This window comes from Mauremys mutica, chromosome 7, assembly GCF_020497125.1.
Source record: "Mauremys mutica isolate MM-2020 ecotype Southern chromosome 7, ASM2049712v1, whole genome shotgun sequence".
Taxonomy (NCBI): Eukaryota; Metazoa; Chordata; order Testudines; family Geoemydidae; genus Mauremys; species Mauremys mutica.
In genome coordinates this window covers 36,708,714-36,728,355 of record NC_059078.1, presented here as the reverse complement: position 1 = coordinate 36,728,355, position 19,642 = coordinate 36,708,714, and the positions used below count along the sequence as shown (strand labels likewise).

At 43.7% G+C, this 19,642-nt stretch overlaps 1 protein-coding gene across 1 annotated transcript in view; it reads right to left on the bottom strand.

Annotated features, from left to right (window-relative positions):
• EFCC1 (EF-hand and coiled-coil domain containing 1) overlaps positions 1 to 12,094 on the bottom strand; it is a 91,112-nt gene extending 79,018 nt beyond the window's left edge. The window contains exons 1-2 of the mRNA XM_045025055.1: positions 11,369 to 12,094; positions 8,013 to 8,422 (exon numbers count right to left, since the gene is read on the bottom strand). Coding sequence (XP_044880990.1) covers positions 8,013 to 8,422; positions 11,369 to 12,094 — 1,136 coding nt within the window. The remainder of the gene's footprint in view (positions 1 to 8,012; positions 8,423 to 11,368) is intronic.
• Between the last annotated feature and the right edge of the window lie 7,548 nt (positions 12,095 to 19,642).

The window sequence follows — 19,642 nt, the reverse complement described above, 5'->3', positions numbered from 1 at the left end:
CAACTTTCTCCGGCGCCGGTGGGTGCCCACGCCCCCCCCCACCCCTTTCCCCACCCCAACTCCACCCCAACCCTGCCCCCGGCCCCGCCCCCATTCCAACCCCATCCCAAAGTCCCTGCCCTAACTCTGCCCCCTCCTTGCCCTTATTGGATCCCTTCCCCAAATCCCCGCCCTGGCCCCGCCTCTTCCCCCAGCGCACAGTGTTCCCTCTCCTCCCCCGTCCCTCTCTGCCCCACAAATCACAAGCACTGGGAGGAAGGGGGGAGAAGCAGGACGCGGCAGCGCACTCACGGAGGAGGCGGAGGCAGAGGCAGAGGTGAGCTGGAGCAGGGGGGGGGCAGGGCCACGGGGAGCTGCCGGCGGGTGCTGAGCACCCACCAATTTTTTTCCGTGGGTGCTCCAGCCCCAGAGCATCCACGGAGTCGGCGCCTATGCGCATGAGTGGGATGAGTGTATAAGGAGATTTTGTGACATTTGCTGGGGAGGGTTTCTGGAATTTATTTCAGCTCCTGAGAAAGGATTTTCTTACAATTAATAATTATTCTTTCCTAAAAACTTTTCTGAAAAATTTCAAATGTAACATTTAATTAAAAAGAACCCTTTGGTATACGATCAGTTACACACACACCTCTATGTACAGACAACTATCCCCTTTCCTTTCACCCCCAGATCTGAGGCCAGTGATCTGTGCAGATGGGAGCTCATGCAAACCTTCCATAATGCCTCCCACAGCCACAGGGGCATTTATGTATTACCAAGAGTTCTGAAGGAGCTCAGATATCAAACTACAGAATTACGCCCTAACGATGGTGTGTAACCTATTGCTTAAATCAGCTTCTGTGCCGGATGATTAGAGGGTAACTAATGTAACACCGACTTTTTAAAAGGGCTCCAAAGGTAATCTTAGCAATTACAGGCCGGTGAGCCTAACTTCAGTACCAGGCAAATTAGTTATAACTTTAATAAAGAACAGAATTATCAGACACACAGATAAACACGATTTGTTAAGAGTCAACAGAGTCAACACAACTTTTGGAAAGGGAAATCATGCCTCACCAATCTATTAAAATTCTTTGAGGGTGTCAACAAGCATGTGGATAAGAGTAATCTGGACTTTCAGAAAGCCTTTGACAAGAGCCTTAGATGACAGACCTTAAGGAAGCTATGTAGCCATAGGATGAAAGGGAAGGTCCTCTTATGGATCAGTAACTAGTTGAAAGATAGGAAACAAAGGGTAGGAATAAATGGTCAGTTTTTCACAATGGAAAGAAGTGAACAGTGGGGTCCCCCAAGAATCTGTACTGGGACTTGTGCTGTTAACCATATTCATAGATGATTTGGGAAAAGGGGTGAACAGCAAAGTGGCCATCCATGTTTGCAGATGATACAAAATTATTGAAGACAGTTAAATCCAAAGTAGACTGTGAAGAATTACGGAGGGATCTCTCAAGAAAGGATGACTGAGCAACAAAATGGGCAGATGAAATTCAGAGTTGATTAAAGCACATTGGAAAAAATAATCCCAACTATACATATACAATGGTGGGTTCTAAATTAGTTCTAAATACCCAAGAAAGAGATCTTGGAGTCACCATGTATATTCTCTGAAAACTTCTGCTGTTGTGCATTGAGCAGTCTAAAAGGCTAATAGTAGGTTAGGAACCATTAGGAAAGGAATAAAAATAAAAACATAAATATCATAATGTTACTATATAAATCCACCCACACTTTGAGTACTGTGTCCTGTTCTGGTTGCCACATCTGTAAAAGGACATAATAGCACTGGAAAAGGTTCAGAGAAGAGCAACAAAGATGATCAAGGGTATGGAACAGCTTCCATATGAGGAGAGACTAAAAAGATTAGGGCTGGAGAGATTTTTTTTTTTTAACATGGGCAAAACATATTATCCTCCAATCTTGTTCTCTGAAATGGCTGAACCATTTTTGTTAAAACTTTGCTTAAAAAAAATAATCTGGAGCAGTGGTCACCAGTCGTGATTGACTGGTCGCTTCTAGAGACTCTCCCAGTCAATCGTGATTTCCGGTGGTGCAGCAGGGCTGCCACTAAGGCAGGCTCACTCCCTGCCTGCCCCTACCTGATGCCGCTCCCAGAAGCAGCCAGCACACTTCTGTGCCCCGGGTGGGGGGAGGGCGGGGTGGCCAGAGGTCTCCTCACACTGCTCCTGCCTGCAAGCACCACTCCTGCAGCTTCCATTAGCCGGAAACGGGGAACTCTGGCCAATGGGAGCTGCAGGGGTGGTGCCTGCAGAGAGGGGCAGCGCACAGAGCCACATATCCCCTGTCCATCCCCGCCAGGGGCTGCAGGGGCATGTTGTCCCCTTCTAGGAGAGGCATGGGGCTGGAGCAGGCAGGGAGCCTGCCTTAGCCTCACTGCCCCACTGACCGGGAGCCACCTGCGGTAAGTGCAGCCTAGCGGGAGGCCATACCCTGACCCTCAACCCTGAGCCCCCTCCCAGAGCCAGCACCCCATACTCCCTCTGCACCTGGAACCCCCTCCTGCACCCCAAGCCCCTGCCCTGAGCCCCTTCCCAGGGCTAGCACCCCAAACCTCCTCCTGTACCCCAACACTCTGCCTGATCCCAGAGCCCCCTCCTGCACCCAAACTCCCTCCCAGACCCCACACCCCCTCCTGCACCCCAACACTTTGCCCCAGCCCAGAGCCCTCTCCTGCACCCAAACTCTCTCCCAGAGCTTGCACCCCTCACCCCCTCCTGCACCCCTGCCCCAGGTTCAGCCCAGAGCCCCCTCCTACACTGCAAACCCCTCAGCTGCAGCCCAGAGCCCACACCCCCTCCCGAACCCCAGCCTGGTGAAAGTGAGTGAGGGTGGGGGAGAGTGAGCGATGGGATGATGAGAGGGGGAGATGGAGTCGACAGGGCGGGGCTTTGGGGAAGGGGCCAGGCCTTGGGGAAGGAACAGGGTAGATCCTGTGTTGCCCTTAAATTCAAAAAGTGATCCTGGGCGTAAAAAGGTTGGAGACCACTGATCTGGAGGCAACCACCCAGTATGGAAAATTTCAGCTCAAAAGATTAAAGTCTGGCAAAATTATAAGCAACTAAAACAGAGTCTTATTATGGAAAGTGTTGGGAAGTCTTAAGTATAACCAGTGCTACCACCTCATCATCATAAATTCATCAATGGTGAAATCTAACAGAAAAATCTGTTAGACCAGCTGTTATTTTCAGAACCAAACATCAGCGAATTTGTGGGACTATGATAACTTCTCAACTATTTCCAATATATAACAATGTGAATGGCACACTCTGTTTAATGCCAGGCAACAAGACACACAAATCCTATTGAGATAAATATACACTCGTACCCTTGAAATGAACTTTGATTCATGCTTTTCAATAAGTGTTTTCTACAAATTTACCTTTACAATAACAAATTTATCTTAAAATGGCAGGTATTTAAAAAAAAAATAGTATACATTAATTTAGCCTTACTGAATTTCTTATGCTGGAGAGAAGTAAATCTCAAAGAAAGGAGAGTATTGAACAAACCCACCCATTATAGAAAGAGTTAAGAGCTCAGACAAGTAGCAGCATTAAGCAAAATTTATCAATACAGTAACTATAAGAGTATTTTGTAGCAGGAAGGTTTGGGGACCTAATAATGGATTGTGAAGCTTTCACACCCTAATTCAGAAAATCATCCCTATTCAGGAAAGCACTTAAGCACATGTTTAACTCCTATTGAAGTCACTACAGTCTTCATCTTGATGGTGCAAAGATTTACTAGGCATACAGGTATCAATATTCTGCATGACTGTTTGCAGGAATATGCATTAGTGGGTACCACAGGCAACTGCTCTTAGGCCCCAAATCAGGAGACTATCCTTATTCAGAAAAGTATTTAAGTGCAAGTGATTTTCTGAATAGAAATAGATGTAAGTACATGCTTACATTCTTTCCTGAACCAGGGCCCATAACTTTAGGTCACTGTTTGAATGCAGATCTGACTGATAGTGACCAAAATCTATTGCAGAGGTCGGCAGCCTTTCAGAAGTGCTGTGCCAAGTCTTCATTTATTCACTCTAATTTAAGGTTTCGTGTGCCAGTAATACATTTTAACGTTTTTAGAAGGTCTCTTTCTATAAGTCTATAATATATAACTAAACTATATTTGTATGGAAAGTAAATAAGGTTTTTAACATGTTTTAAGAAGCTTCATTTAAAATTAAATTAAAATGTAGAGCCCCACGGTCCGGTGGCCAGGACCCGGGCAGTGTGAGTGCCACTGAAAATCAGCTTGCATACTGCCTTTGGCACCTGTGCCATAGGTTGCCTACCCCTGATCTATTGCAATGTGATGGCTATTTGATGACTGAATCAAATTCTCCCCTTTGTGACTTTAAAAGCAGGAAAGGTGAGCATGGGAACTGTGTGTGACTTGCAGCTTAGTGGAGGTCTCTGTACCACCCCCTCTGGAAGGAATGGGACTTTCAGCAGAGTGGATCTGGGAGGGGAAGTGACCACACAAAGCTAGATAGGTTGGGATCCTCAGAAAACAAACCTACGGATCATCAGCCTTTTCTAGCACAATAGATTCTGCCTCTGTGCCTCTCTTTGCTCCTGCCCTGCAGAATTCATTCTTGCTGTATCTGGATCCCTCTAATATGCTCACAATCCCATCGTGGTACAGAAAATGAACAGAGATGCATGGAATTAGAGGCTCATAGCAGCTGTAACCTACAATGCTTTAAGTATTATAGCTTCCAACTGACTTTAAGAGGAGCATACAGTAGCTATTCCCCTGACTCCATGCTTTGACCAATTCTCCTGCAGGTCACATGGTATCCATTGCTGTGGCTGCAGAGGAGAGATAGGTGGATATAGTATGAAGGGACCATACTCCATAACTGTCTTTCTCTTCCACATGGGCTCCCTGCACCCCATCTGACCCACCTTCAAAGGATTTGGGCTTCTGTGCTGCATAGGCAGAGTGGAGCATATGGCTCTTAGCAGAATCTGGCCCCTGTTCACTATCAGTTACACAGGTGCAACCCAGTGAAGTCAGTGGGATGCCTATGTAACTGAAAGGGGCATTCATCCCCGTGAGTCTCTATCACAATTGACATTAACTGGCTCTGTTGTTGGCAGTTTCAGCTGAGGACAAGGAGAAAGAATTACTCCTCATGGTGATGTCACTAATGCAGAGCTGAGGTGTGTTGATGGATCCGTGGGGGAAGCCTGCATTTGTCCCATATGGAATGTGTTCTGTGGCTAAAAAGACTGGCTCCCAGTAAGTCAGGGCAGGCACCATTCCTGAGCCGTATACTCACTTCAAACTATTTCAAAAATAAAATATCTGAGGATTGTATATCAAATCACATATAATATGCATTTTTAAACCATGGATCTTTATGTTGCTATGGCCTGCAAGAGCGCTCACTGCAAGTTTGGGCTGATGTTTCTTATTCATCTTTAACTAGCTCAATACCCTCTTCTCAAAAATGTGCTTTCATGATCCATCAAACTTTGGAACTGAGCCCTCACTGTGTTGGCCGGCGGAGACTTTCTATTTCAGGCAGTCGAAAGAAGGCTGTATGGCTTATACAGGACTAGAGCTGGGTAAATAACAGATTTTTCAATTTACTGGAAATTCAAAAAGATTTTAAAAAATTGTTTGGGTAAAAACCAAAACTTAATTTTTTTGAAATTTTTTGCAAATAAAAAAATTTAAAAAAATGTTTCATTAAATGTTTTATTTTGATTTCAAGCATTTGTTTAACTTTATACAAATGTTAAAAAATAAAATTAAAGAAATCCAAGCAAAGTCATTTTTGAATGACATTTTTTTGAAAATATCAAAATGATTTTTTTTTACCAAAATAGTTTAGCAAAACTGACATGAATTCTTGAAATGTTTGAGTGTGACCAAATCTGTGGTTTTCACTGAAAAAAACTTTGGTCAAAAAATTTCTCCCAGCTGTGTTCTAAACCCATTGCCAGCAAATCCCTGTGAGTAGCTGTCTTGGAAGTTACATGCCCTTGACGGTATTTTAAAATGGTACAGCCATTTAATGAAATGCATTTATTTTCTGCAAACCCAAAGATATCAACATACACAATGCTTATAGAAAGACACTGGATAGAGTGATTATTTTTAGATACTTCCCCCATCCTATAAATACAGTACAATAGCTGTAACACCACAAATAGCTCCGTATGAATTCTTACTATAAGGAAACAGGAAATATCAGATTAAAAAGAGAAAAGCTGTTCTGAATAGTCAAAATATTAAAATACCAGTTTTAAGTAAAGAATCAGGGAAAAAATTGTCAGTCAATTTGCATATAAGTTACCTTTTTATTATAGGTCAGTCTAAATGTGACCATTGTGGGGGATAGCTCAGTGGTTTGAGCATTGGCCTGCTAAACCCAGGGTTGTGAGTTCAAACCTCAAGGGGGGCCATTTAGGGAACTGGAGTAAAAATCTGTCTGAGGATTGGTCCTGCTTTGAGCAGGCAGTTAGACTACATGACCTCTTGAGGTCCCTTCCAATCCTGATATTCTGTGATTAAGTCTATGAATCTAGCCCTGGCTCATGCAAAATTCCCAGCAACTTAAATAAGCATCAGTGAGTTCAATGAAAGTTTTGTCTGAGCAGGATTAGGCACTAATTAAATTTGTGCACATTTTTCTGTCTTGGAGATATAGTTATCCAGGCTGTTGTCCTAGTGGTTAAAGCACAAGGCTAGGAGTTAGGCCTAGGTTCTGTTTCAGATTGCCACTAAATTACTGTGTGACTTTAGGTACGTGACTTAACTTCTCTATGCCTCAGTTTCCTCATATGTAAAATAGGGCTAATAATACCTTTGAAAAGACTTTGTGATCTATGTATGAAAACTGATACATGGTCTCACAAGAATATTGTCATACTTATTGGTGCTCACTTGGCGTGCAGTAGGTATTAAATTAAAAATTGTTCCTACTAGTAATAAAACTGTGAAGTGGGCCACCTGGTATACTAAGAACTGTAAGCCACAACTTTAACTGCTTGTTAATCTTTTCTTGCTTTTGACTTCCATTTGTCTTACCATCAGTGGAAGGCTATATAGTGGGTACAAGGCATGGAATCATTACCCATCATCTGTTTTGTTTTGAATGAGCTTGCTAGCTAATTAAGTACAATACATTATATCAATGAAAAATGATAGACATAAATTACGCCACAGTTTAACATTGTAGGCCAGAATCTGGCCTTATGTATGGCACTTCTGAGCTGCTTGTCCAGGTGTAGGTTTAGGCTAGGTCTACACTAGGGGGGGAGTCGACCTAAGATACGCAACTTCAGCTACGCAAATAGCGTAGCTGAAGTCGGCGTATCTTAGGTTGATTTACCTGGCCGTGAGGACGGCGGCGAGTCAACCGCTGTCGCTCCCCCGTCGACTCCGCTTCCGCCTCTCGCTGCGGTGGAGTTCCGGAGTCGACAGCAGAGCTATCGGGGATTGATTTTATCGCGTCTACACTAGAAGCGATAAATCGATCCCCAATAGATCGATCACTACCCACCAATCCGGCAGGTAATGTAGGCATACTATTAGACTGAGTGATGGAACATCATCTCTTCAGTTACTATTTTTATGTGTATCTAGTTTAAGTAACAGGAACTAATCCAATTCAAATTAGTTATAGTAAAAAAAAAACACCTTAGCAATGGAAAATGTAATATATAAAGGATTGAGTAAACAATGGCTTTTTAGATTTATCTTGAGATGTTACTACTCTAACTTTCATTGGTGGGTAGATTATTCCCACCTCATTGTAGACCAAAACCAGTAATTCTTTCTCAGGCCAAACTCCGTGAAGGCATGGAGCTCTGCAAGGGACCCTTTCTAAGAAAATGAGTAGGTAGCTCCTAATTCCTCTCCAACCACACTTTAGAAAATATCTTAGTAGATTCATTAACATAAGCATTTATTTTCCAGACCAGCTATGTTTAAATGTGATTTGATAGATTTATTCTGAATGGTATCAGACTTACCTATAGTACTGTAGTTCTGATTCTAGCTGCTGGATGTATATCTGTAAATGTGGCACTTTATTGGCTTTTGCTTCTAACTCCTTCACTTTGCCAAGACTGTTAAGGACTGCGTGTCTAGCTTCTTCCACTTTCTTCCTCATTTCTGCCTGTTCCCTCTTCAGATTACGGTTGCAGTCTTCCAGGGTGACTATAGCTTCCTGGGAACTCCTCAGTTCTTTTTGCAGTTCTTGATTGACCCTAATTGCTTCTTCAATTTGTCCATCCCTGGAATTCCGGATTAGTTCCACCTCCTTTAGGACACTCTGAAGGCACTTGGTGGGCTGGGAGTGTTTGGGAGTTAACTGTCTCCTATTACCTATAAAACAGGTCCCATCTTTCTTATGATTAGCATGGCTTTTCCACAGTCCTACCTACAATCAACAGGAGCATAAAGAGGAACACAGATTAATTTATTTGAAAATAACTTACCATTTTAACCAAAGCTGAAAATGGGCAGATTTTTTTGACATATTTTCTTCATGTGTAGTAAAACTACCCTTAATTAGGAATCTGCCTTTGGCCTATACAAAGTTCTGGGCACAATCCATGGGTTAATACAATTATTTTCAAAATACATAATTTCTGTAGAAAAGTTGACTCATTAAAGGTACAGCAAACTTTGTCTCAAATGTTTTACATGCTCACATATGTTTTAATGTCATGTCTCCCCATGCATCCGACGAAGTGGGTATTCACCCACGAAAGCTCATGCTCCAAAACGTCTGTTAGTCTATAAGGTGCCACAAGACTCTTTGCTGCTTTTATGTCTCCCCATTGTTTCAGTCAGTTCTCAGGGGTGCAACTAGCGTTTTGAGAAGCATAACATTACTTTTTTTAGGCATGTGGGCTATACAAATTAGCATGAAGCTGGTCAGGGCCGGCTCCAGACCCCAGCGCGCCAAGCGCGCGCTTGGGGCAGCGTCCCGCGGGAGGGCGGCAAGCGGCTCCAGTGGACCTCCCGCAGACGTGCCTGCGGAGGGTCCGCTGGTCCCGCGGCTCCAGTGGAGCATCCACAGGCATGCCTGCGGGAGGTCCACCGGAGCCGCGGGACCAGCGGACCCTCCGCAGGCACGTCTGCAGGAGGTCCACGGGAGCCGCGGGACCGGCGACCGCCAGAGCGCCCCCCGCGGCGTGACGCCCTGCTTGGGGCGGCGCAAATCCTAGAGCCGCCCCTGAAGCTGGTAATCAGTAGGTGTCCTGAGTTTTAATCCTAGTTCTTCCAGTGATTCACTCTGTGGCCCTGGGCCAATAACTTCGCCGTTTTGTCTCAATTTTCCTATTTGTAAACCAGAGAGAGTACTACTTCACTGGGCTGGTGTGAAGATTTAATAGTTAATGTCAAATTAGAACTTCAAACATATATAAGCATTATCTGAATGTAAGTATATTTATTAACTCAAGTTAACTAGTCACACCAAAAAAAGTGGAGAAGTCAAGCTTCCAGGGCCTCACCCTTTCTATACTACTCCTTCATGCCAGACAGCGTTCTTTGTCTCCCTAGAGCAATCAAGCAATGCCTGCAATTAAAATCCTGTACTCTTTACTAATTGGAATCAATGGAAGTTCTGCCTGAGCAAGGACTGGGCATTGAGGCCCCAAAGTCAGTGGGGCTCTGCACGGGTGCAAGGGTCTGCTCACCAGTTCAACTGTAGGAGTGGGGCCTAACTATGAACTCAGAGGTTATCTGTGCGTCTCAAAACATTTCTTGCTCAATGAACTGCCTACTTATTGTTCTCACAGGTAAAAATCCAAACATTATCACAACCATTACTGATAAAACACTGACAAACCAAAGCCACATATAAGAAAAGAGTAAGATCAAAATACACATTTCCGGAGGACAGTCAATATATTTGTTTAAAAACCCTATAATGCACTAGCTTATAGTGTCTCATTAATAAATAGTAATACTGCAACAAAACATTTCCTCTTGAAAACTGTACATAACCAAACTGGTCGTCTTAAACAAAAAACAGCAACAACACAAACACACAATACCCAGGAAGAAATAATGACAAGTATCCAAGTTGGCATTTGTTTAGAAACAGAACTATTTATATTCAGTAATCTGGAACTAGATGGAACATAACTCTCTGAATCATTCAGGTAAACATTCAGGTAAACATCATTAATAGGTCAGATGTTCATTTTTTGAAAATCACAGCATCTTCATCTTTAATTTACATATAACATTAACACCGAAAAAGTATGAAAGCCTTGATGGCCCATGAAATAAACTGACTGAAAGGTCAAAAATCTTTTCCAGCATAAACAAGTAGCCCCAGCCAGGCCTGGAAGGATATAAATTCTCCCACCCTCCTTTGCACTTTCACCCACATATATTTCAATGGGCTTTTAGTGGTCTAACTTTTTAAAATATGCTCCAGCAGCTTGTTGCACTGTATAATCAATGTGAGTTTGAATGACCCAAACACCAACGTCCATTGCTATGGCTTGTCATGACAAGCATTTGGATGTAGACAGACCCCCCTTCACCCAAGACTGAGGTGAATGCAAATAGGTCACAAACTAATTAACAAAATGTTTGCTCTGAACACAAACTTTAATGAGCTCCTTTAACCACTACTAGCTCCAGTGAACTTTACTTTCAGTTAACAAAAGTAGTGTTGTGCTTTAGGTTACATTTAAACCAACATTTAATGCACAGTTACCGTGACACCAAAAATGGAAGCCTCTCTCCCCTGTCCAGCAGTACTGATAGAAATGGATGCACTCCATTTATCCGTTAATTAAATCTCTCCCCAAACGTAGTAGCAATAATCCTCCAATCTTTTTATAATCCAGTTACCCAACAATAACCTGATTAGATTTCCTGGGAAATGTTTCATAGATCTAGTGGGGCGAGCACAGAGTTTAACATGGTGCATTTCATTCCCTTCTTTTAGCTCTTTCTCTCACACTCGGGAGCAGAGCAGCACGACCACTGCTAGACAAATGCAGCGAGTGAATACATACTTTCCCTGCCGAATGTCAGACCTGGAGCCCAAGTCTGCCCTGCTTTACACCGCAAAGTGCCCCTGAAATCAGAACAGCGGCTCCCAAACTTCTGCTGGTAGGAAGAAGGCGGGCAGGGCTCTGGAGTGCCAGCGTGCCAGGGTGTAGGCGTGGCAGTGCTTGGGAACAGTGGGACCTGTCACCCTGCCTTTACAGGGAGCTCTGCAGCTTTTGCTGCCTAGGACTAATTCCATGTGTCAGTTTCCCACGGTTGGGTTCGCTCTGGCCGCAGGCTGAGTCCCCGGAGCGGGGTCTGGCCAGAGCCCCCGAGTGTGCAGCGGCCCCCGCCCTTCCCCGCTCACCTGCAGAGCGAGGCACCTGGCGTCGCTGCTCTGCAGCGCTGCCCGCATGTCCTCCACCAGCTCCCGCAGGCTGCCGTTCTCTTCCTCCAGCTTCACGATCCGGTCTTCAGCCTGCTCCAGAGCCACGATCTCCTCGTAGCACTCCCTGGAGCAGGGGCCCGGCCGCCTGGCGTGCGGGGCCAGCCCGGGGGCGGCCGGGGGAGGAGAAGCCCCTCGGGGGCCGCCGCTTTTGACGGCAGCAGCCCCCTGGCCCGCCCTGGCCCGGCGCCGCCGCAGCGGGCTGCGCAGCCGGATCTGGGTCTCGATGTGCTCGCTCTCCTTGCCCAGCGGCAGCCTGCCCACCGCCGGGCGCTGCTGCTGCGCGCAGCCGGCCTTGGTGCTGAAGTAGCCGCAGAGCTTGGCGTGGAACTGGCGGAAGCTCAGCTCCGGGGCCAGGTCCTCGCACAGGCCGGCGCACTCCTCCGGGTCGGCCGCCGCCTCCTCCGGGTCCGCCAGCCCCAGCACCTGGCAGAGGGTGCGGAAGTCCTCGCCGGGGATCCTGCCTTCCGCCTCGCAGTCCAGGTGGTGGAAGATCTCCTGCAAGTACTGGTCCAAGCCCGTGGCCAGCACGATGATCTCGTTCTCCACGCCCCGGTCCAGCCCGTAGTGATACGCCAGGGCGCTGACCAGCCACTGGGTCCGGCGGGCCGGCCGGCTGTAGGGGTCCCAAGCGTCGGGGGGATCCATCTCACCCCACCACCATGCTGCCCCTGCTGGCGCACTGGAGTGTCCGGAGCCCTGCAGGCAGCTCCGCTCCCGCAAGCCCAGCGCGGGGTCAGAGCAGGGCCGGTGTCCGGCCCCCGGACGCGCCGCCCCCGGGAGCACGTGCGCGGAGATGTGCACAGGCCCCGGGGCTAAGGGACGCTGCTGCCCTTTGCGCTCGGGCTCCGCTTCCCCCACGCCATGCAGGAAGGGACAGGGAGCGGAGCAGGGGGTGGGGAAGATAGAGGAGGGTGCGGGGAAGGGTGTATGAACAGATCGGGGGGGTGGGGGGCGGAGCAGATTGCGGGGTGCGTGGGGGGAGATGGACAGACGAAGGGATCGGGAGGTGCATGGGAAAGATGGAGCGGGGGGGGGATCGGGAGGGTGTATGGGGGAGATGGAGCAGATAGGGGGTGTCTAGGGGAGCTGGACGGGCAGGAAAAATCTGAATTACACTGAACTCCCTCCTGGTGCTCCAACACTTTCCCATGACTATGCTATACTGTTTTGTGTGCGTGGCTGTCTTGTTTATGCCCCTTGAAGAGTACACAGAATGAGAGATGGGGTTTGTTCGACGGACTTTACAATTTACTTTGTGTAGCTGGGGAGTGATTGTCAGATCATGTTTTGAATCAAGTTTCTCACTCTAAATATTTTCACATGTGGCTTCATGTTTGCATTTTATTATTTTCTCTCTAACTAGTGCTGCTTTTGCTATTGTCAAATATCCACTACACTGAGTTTCCCTGTTTATAATTTATTCTCTCAACTAGTAACAGCTCCCAAGACAGGAGAGCGTTGTTGTGGTTAACAGAATTAATCAAACAACAACTCAGCTTCAAATACATGTCAGTCTAAGCAAAAAGTAAAATATATGTGCTTGGGTTTATGCTCTTAGTAACCCTAGAACCCCTTTCTGTAGACTGCACTCAAGCAAAACTCCTGTGGGACGGCCCTGGCATCAGTAAGGATTACATGCTCAGCATTCTGGTTTGTAAGATGACCCATTGTTTGGAGACCCTAGCAATAACTTAAGCACAAAAAACAAAATTAAAGAAACCTCAAAGCCCAGCAGATATTGACTACCACTGAAACAAACAATGGAATTTTAAACAGCCTGATTAAAAAAAAAATCTCTTCCCTTCTCAGTTGTTCAACTTTGTCTCTTGATTCTTGTGACAGCTTGTTGTACAGTCCTTCAGGGAGGACATATCCTGAATTTCTAATTTAAAAAAGAAGCAGAAAAATATTTTTTGTTTTGGGGAAAGATGGAGGGGGACACAATCCATCAAGCCTTCCTTATTCATCCTAAATAGCAAAGAGGAGAGTAGAAGCCCAGTTGTTTTTTTCATTGATTCTACTCCAGTAGAAATTACTGAGAGCTTTAGTCTTGACTTAGGTGCTAAGCCTTAAGTTCTCAAGTCAAAATCCTTCTTCAAGTAACATTTCCCAAAGATGACACTGTTGTAAAGTGATTGCAGTGATGCATTTTCCTGAGAAGATTGAAGGATTATGGGTATGACCCAATGTCTGCTGAAATCAGTGGATGTCTTTCCACTGATTTCAATGAACACTGCATCAGGCCCTAAATCCAAAGTTAAATGTTTGAACTATTGATAATACCGATACAACAGAGGCTCAAAGAGTGTACAAAAACAATGAGGAGTCCAGTGGCACCTTAAAGACTAACAGATGTATTTGGGCATAAGCTTTGTGGGTAAAAACCCCACTTCTTCAGATGCATGGAGTGAAAATTACAGATACAGGCATAAATATACTGGCACATGAAGAGAAGGGAGTTGCCTTGCAAGTGGAGAACCAATGTTGACAGGGCCAATTCAGTCAGGGTGGATGTGGTCCACTCCCACTAATTGATGAGGAGGTGTCAATACCAAGAGAGGGAAAACTGATTTTGTAGTGAGCCAGCCATTCCCAGTCCCTAATCAAGCCCAAATTAATGGTATTAAGTTTGCAAATGAATTGTAGCTCTGCAGTTTCTCTTTGAAGTCTATATTTGAAGTTTTTTTGTTGAAGGATGGCTACTTTTAAATCTGTTATTGAATGTCCAGGGAGATTGAAGTGTTCTCCTACTGGCTTTTGTATGTTACCATCCCTGATGTCTGATTTGTGTCCATTTATTCTTTTACATAGAGGCTGTCTGGTTTGGCCAATGTACATGGCAGAGGGGCATTGCTGGCACATGATGGCATAGGCGCTGACTCCGTGGGTGCTCCGGGGCTTGAGCACCCATGGGGAAAAATTGGTGGGTGCTCTGTACCCACCAGCAGCTCCTTGCCCCACCCCACCTCTGCTCCACCTCCTCCCCTCAGTGTGCTGCCACGTCCTGCTTCTCCCCCCAGACTAACATGGCTACCCCTCTGATACTTGGCACCATTCAAAGAGTGTACATTATCTTGTGAAAGCAAATTAACAGTGCTCAGTTTTGTGTTACATATCACATAATAAAGATTATTGTGAATAGTAATTAGAAGTAGCTGCACTTTATATATCTGTCACATAACTGTATATTACTTTAAATATGTCTACAGAATCTAATTTTAAACTAGCTATTTTTAGGAGAGTGTAAAATAAAGACATTAGAGGCTGGTAAATATCAACTTCTTTGTATTCTGATATGTTTTGAAGGTTTTATTTAAAGAAAACAGCTCTTGGTCTCAAAACATTTCTGTTCCGTTTCAGCCTGGAACACTTTTTTCAGTTGAGTTGTATACAGCCATGAAAAATAGGGGTTTATAATGGAAATGCATTGTTGTAACAGCACAACCAGATGCCACTGTGATATTTCAACAATGTTTTTGTTAAAAGTTCAGAATAAGTTAACCTTAATGCCTTCATTGCCATTTTGGTTGTATTTTCTTGAGTCTGAGTTTGGCTGAGCATTTGTTTCCAGTTTCGTAAAACTGCAAGCCTAAAGTTGGCAAAACACCCTAAAATATGATAGGTCCCGGTTCAACAAGGTACTTAAGCATGTGGCTAATTTTAAGCATGTGTGTAGTTCCACTGAAATTCTTGGGAATACTCTCATGCTTAAAGTTTGGCATATGCTTAAGTACCTTGCAGAATTCAGGGCCATAATTTGCTTGGTTTTGGTTTTGCTCCTGTATTTTTGCACCTCTCGGTAGATGTGATATGTTTGTGGCATAAGTATGTGCCTTGTAAGAAATTGTCAGATGTAACATAAAAGTATGTCTATTTACTCCACAATTTAAACTGGCTTAAATCCATGTACGGTAAAAACCTCAGAGTTAGGAACACCTTAGGAGTGGAAGTTGTTCGTAACTCTAAACAAAACATTATGGTTGTTCTTTCAAAAGTTTATAACTGAAAATTGGCTTAATACAGCTTTGAAATTTTACCATGCAAAAGACAAGTGCTGCTTTTAACCATCTTAATTTAAATGAAACAAGCACAGAAACAGTTTCCTTACCTTGTCAATCTTTTTTTAAACTTTCCTTTTTTTTTAGTTGTTTACGTTTAACACAGTACTGTACATTATTTGTCTTTTTTTTCTTTTTCTTTGTCTCTGCTGCCTGATTGCGAGGTGTGTGATTGACCGGTCAGTTCATAACTCTGGTGTTCATAACTCTGAAGTTCTACAGTATTTTCTAAAGCTGTGAAATTTCCAGAAGATGTATATCTGAGGGGAGTATGTTCTCCTTAAAAATTTAATGTTTGCTCAAACATGAAGCTGTTAACATTAATTTCTTATTATTCAAATGGTAAAAAACTGTTTATTGCAGCCTCTGCATGTTAGTAGTCCCATTGACTTCATTGGGATTCATCGCATGAGTAAGAGATAGTATTTGCTGAATGGAGTGACTCTCCTTAGTTCACGCTGAATGGGAATGGTTACTTAATTCCATCTGCTGTGAATCTCCAAGAGAAACAAAGGGGCCCATTGTCCTGTCCTCTTTAATATAAATCAGATTTCTGATTATTCATATGATAAAAGTCTGTACATTGATAACATGCAATACTGTGTTGCTGAAGAGCTCCCTTTGGCCTTGATGCTGTAAGGCAATAGTTTTCAACCTTTCTTCATTTGCAGACCCCTAAAAAATGTCAAATGGAGGTGCAGACCCACATGGTCAGGCCCTATTTTCCCAGGGACTGAGCTCTACCCACTAATGTTCTCTCTGTTGTGTGTTTATTATTGAAAACAGTAATTTGTTTTGTAATTATGCAACCACTGGGGACTGTAAAACCTTCTTCCTGGTTTTCATCAGTTCATTTCTGGTTTGTTAAGGCTCAGTGTATTCTCATACCTTGTCTTAAGGAGTATTTTCTCTCCTAGGTTTTTTTCCCCTGCTTATAAAACTTGACATGATACATTTTTAGCTCACATAATTTGCAACCTATCTTATTCTTGATTGGCAAGAGGAATGACTAGCTGATTTAATAAGTCTCTTCCATCCTTAATGAGTATGCTTTCTTTGTGTAGGCCTGGCTTGACAAAAGTAATTGGACATGGCTGAGACCTCATTTCTTGGGAGACAGGATTAGGGAGGTAAATGGATCAGCAGCCTGGAAACAGAATATCTGTACTAGCTAAGATAAGAGGCAACACTCAGGGAATCATTTACAATGGGCAAGATAAATGTAAGGAATGTAAAGATGAGGTACTGAGTAGGTCATACATGGACAGTGTGTGGACAGAGCATGCTGTACAGGGATTGGTTCCTATAAAGTAATCAAGCAAGTCCCAAAATGTGTAATTCAATGTATAGTAAATGCAATGTAAATGTGTGTAAAAGAAGAGATTTGTTGTGTAACACTGGATGTGTGGTACGCTTTATGCTCATCCCCTATGCTTGAGTCTGATCAACTCATTATAGCTTTGCTGTATGCCAGATAAAGGAATCTGGATGAGGAGACTGCAGTCAAACTGAGTTCCTTGGGAACGGAGTGAAAGAGGTCTCGGGGGAACCCCATCACTTTGTTTAATGGCATAGTATGTAAATATGAAACTCTATCTAAACCTACCTCTTTTTTAATCCTATTATATTCATTAAGTTCAACAAAATATTCTCTGTCATACAGTATTAGGGGATAAAATACAAACCATAAACACTTTTGAGATTTTAGTAGGTATTATGTAAATCCACATCTCCTATCTAGACACATCAATTGAACTAAGGCATAAAGGTCTTGGAGTAGATGCTGAAACAATTACACTTGGTTTGGTCTAGCTATTTTAAATTGTAAAAAATTTCCAAACTGGAGAGAATTGATTTAAAGATTGACAGAATCTTTACCAGACTATAAACATGTCAGTATAAATTTTACTGCAACACCTGGAGTTCCCAGTTGAGTTGCTACTGAGTTTTTTGGTCATATCTCTTGCTAGAATACAGGCACTAAAACACCTTTGGAAGACATTTGAGCCTTTGTTGAACTGCTCACTGCCCATCTGTTGTTCTTCTGTTTTAAAAGAATGGAGGACCATTAAATGGCATGATAAATCTGTGGCTTGTCATTTTGCACTGTTATAGGGAAACAAGTAGGTCAGAATGGTTTCAGTTCACCTAAGTTATATCTGTGACACAAAGTAGATATTGTATATGAACGTAAGTGCCTTGGCCATTACATTGTTTCCTTTCTCATCTCTTGGAAAGCAGTTGTTTTTGCATGATGAAGGTCCTTCAGTAAATCGTGCAGTCTTTGAAAATGTTGTAAGAGCAGCTAGACCAAAAAAATCTGCAGCTCCCCCAGTGGGGTAGTGGTAAAAAAAGAAATAAATTATCTAAACTAAACTCCTTATTCCCCAAATGAAAAGAGGAAAACTCAATTTACTCTTGACTACACTACTGCAGCTCACTTCAGCCCCTGTTTTATTGGGCTTCCACTTTTTGAAAAAGGAAGCTTTGCATTTGCTTATAGAATCTATTTACCTTTAAAATGAAGACATTTATTTGCACACGCTTAAGCCTTGTTTACCAAGGACGTTGGTAAAAAATGTCCACTGTTGCAATGCAGCTCCACCAGTGTTAGCAATGTTGGGAAGGCTATATTAGCCCCATTAAATTCAGTGGGATTATTGTCCTTGACTTCAGTGGGGCTAGGATTCACGCATAGTGCACACAAGTCTTCTGTACCTGCTAGCATTTTTAATACCACATTCTAAATGGCTCAGAGCGGGTCTGATAATATGGTGTATGACAGGGTCAGGCCAGATGGCTACAAGAGAGTGGTCGAAGGTAGATACATTAGTTCCAGGTTAAGCAGGTCCCTTTTCCCTGGGTAAGGTAACAGGGACTATTCCAGAACACTCAGGAACTTTCTAGAACTAATTAAGGCAGGCAGGCTAATTAGGAGACCTGTAGCCAATTGGGAAGTTACTAGAATTAATTAAGGCTAATCAGGATACCTGGTATAAAAAGGCTCTCACTCCAGTTAGTGAGGTGTGTGTAAGGAGCTGGGAGTGAGAGGATGTGCTGCTGGAGGACTGAGGAGTACAAGTGTTAACAGAGGTCAGGAGGAAGGTCCTGTGGTGAGGAAAAAGAAGGTGTTTGGAGGAGGCCATGGGGAAGTAGCCCAGGGAGTTGTAGCTGTCATGCAGCTGTTACAGGAGGCACTATAGACAGCTGCAGTCCACAGGGCCCTGGGCTGGAACCTGGGGTAGAGGGCAGGCCTGGGTTCCCCCCCAAAACCTCCCAACTCTTGATCCAACACAGGAAGATCTCTGAGGCTAGCAAAATCTGCCAATAAGCACAGGACCCACCAAGGTAGAGGAGGAACTTTATCACAGGTGTTAAAAATGTAAGCACTTTGTCTACACCAGGCTCCCACTGTCAGTAGCACCAGTGGAATATTTGTATGATGAATCCATATAATAAACAAGGCCATATGTGACAGCTGGAGTTGAGTGGCGTGTCTGCTCCTAGTGTTGTGACAGCATTTGAAAATTAAAAACATTTAAAATGTTGCCTTTGAAATTTGTTAAACAGAAGTGATGTTTGAATTTAAGAGAAGACTTTGATTTGACTGCCAGTACTGCTGATGGATTGCTAATTGTAACCACGTTAGCTAGGAATGGGCTTGTTTTTGATCTAGATGCACACGCAGTAAGGTCACTTATAGAAACAATTGTTCTGAGTTTCAGAGAAGTAGACCAATCTTTTATTTTAGATTAGGTACATGCTGCAGGACAAGTAGTCAGCACCGACTGCTTTGTTATTCAAAGTTCCAAAATAACAATATAATGGTCCTATAGCTGTGGTGGATTGTCACTCAGTAGTACTATATAGGGCTGTTAGACTTTGGAGAAAATGTACCTTGCAGGCAAAATCATGTCAGAACTTTAAAAAATGTCTTATTCATTCAATACTTTTGTTTAACAGGATCTGTAGAGAAAAGTTCTCCTTCACATTGGAGACTTATCCAATATGTCTGTATCCTGTGAATCAAATGATATAAAATTAGCATTACATAAGCACCAAATAATACAATAGGAAGAAGCTGATAGTGCAGCCAGAAGGCAGGCTATGAATACTAGCTATATATAAAGGACAC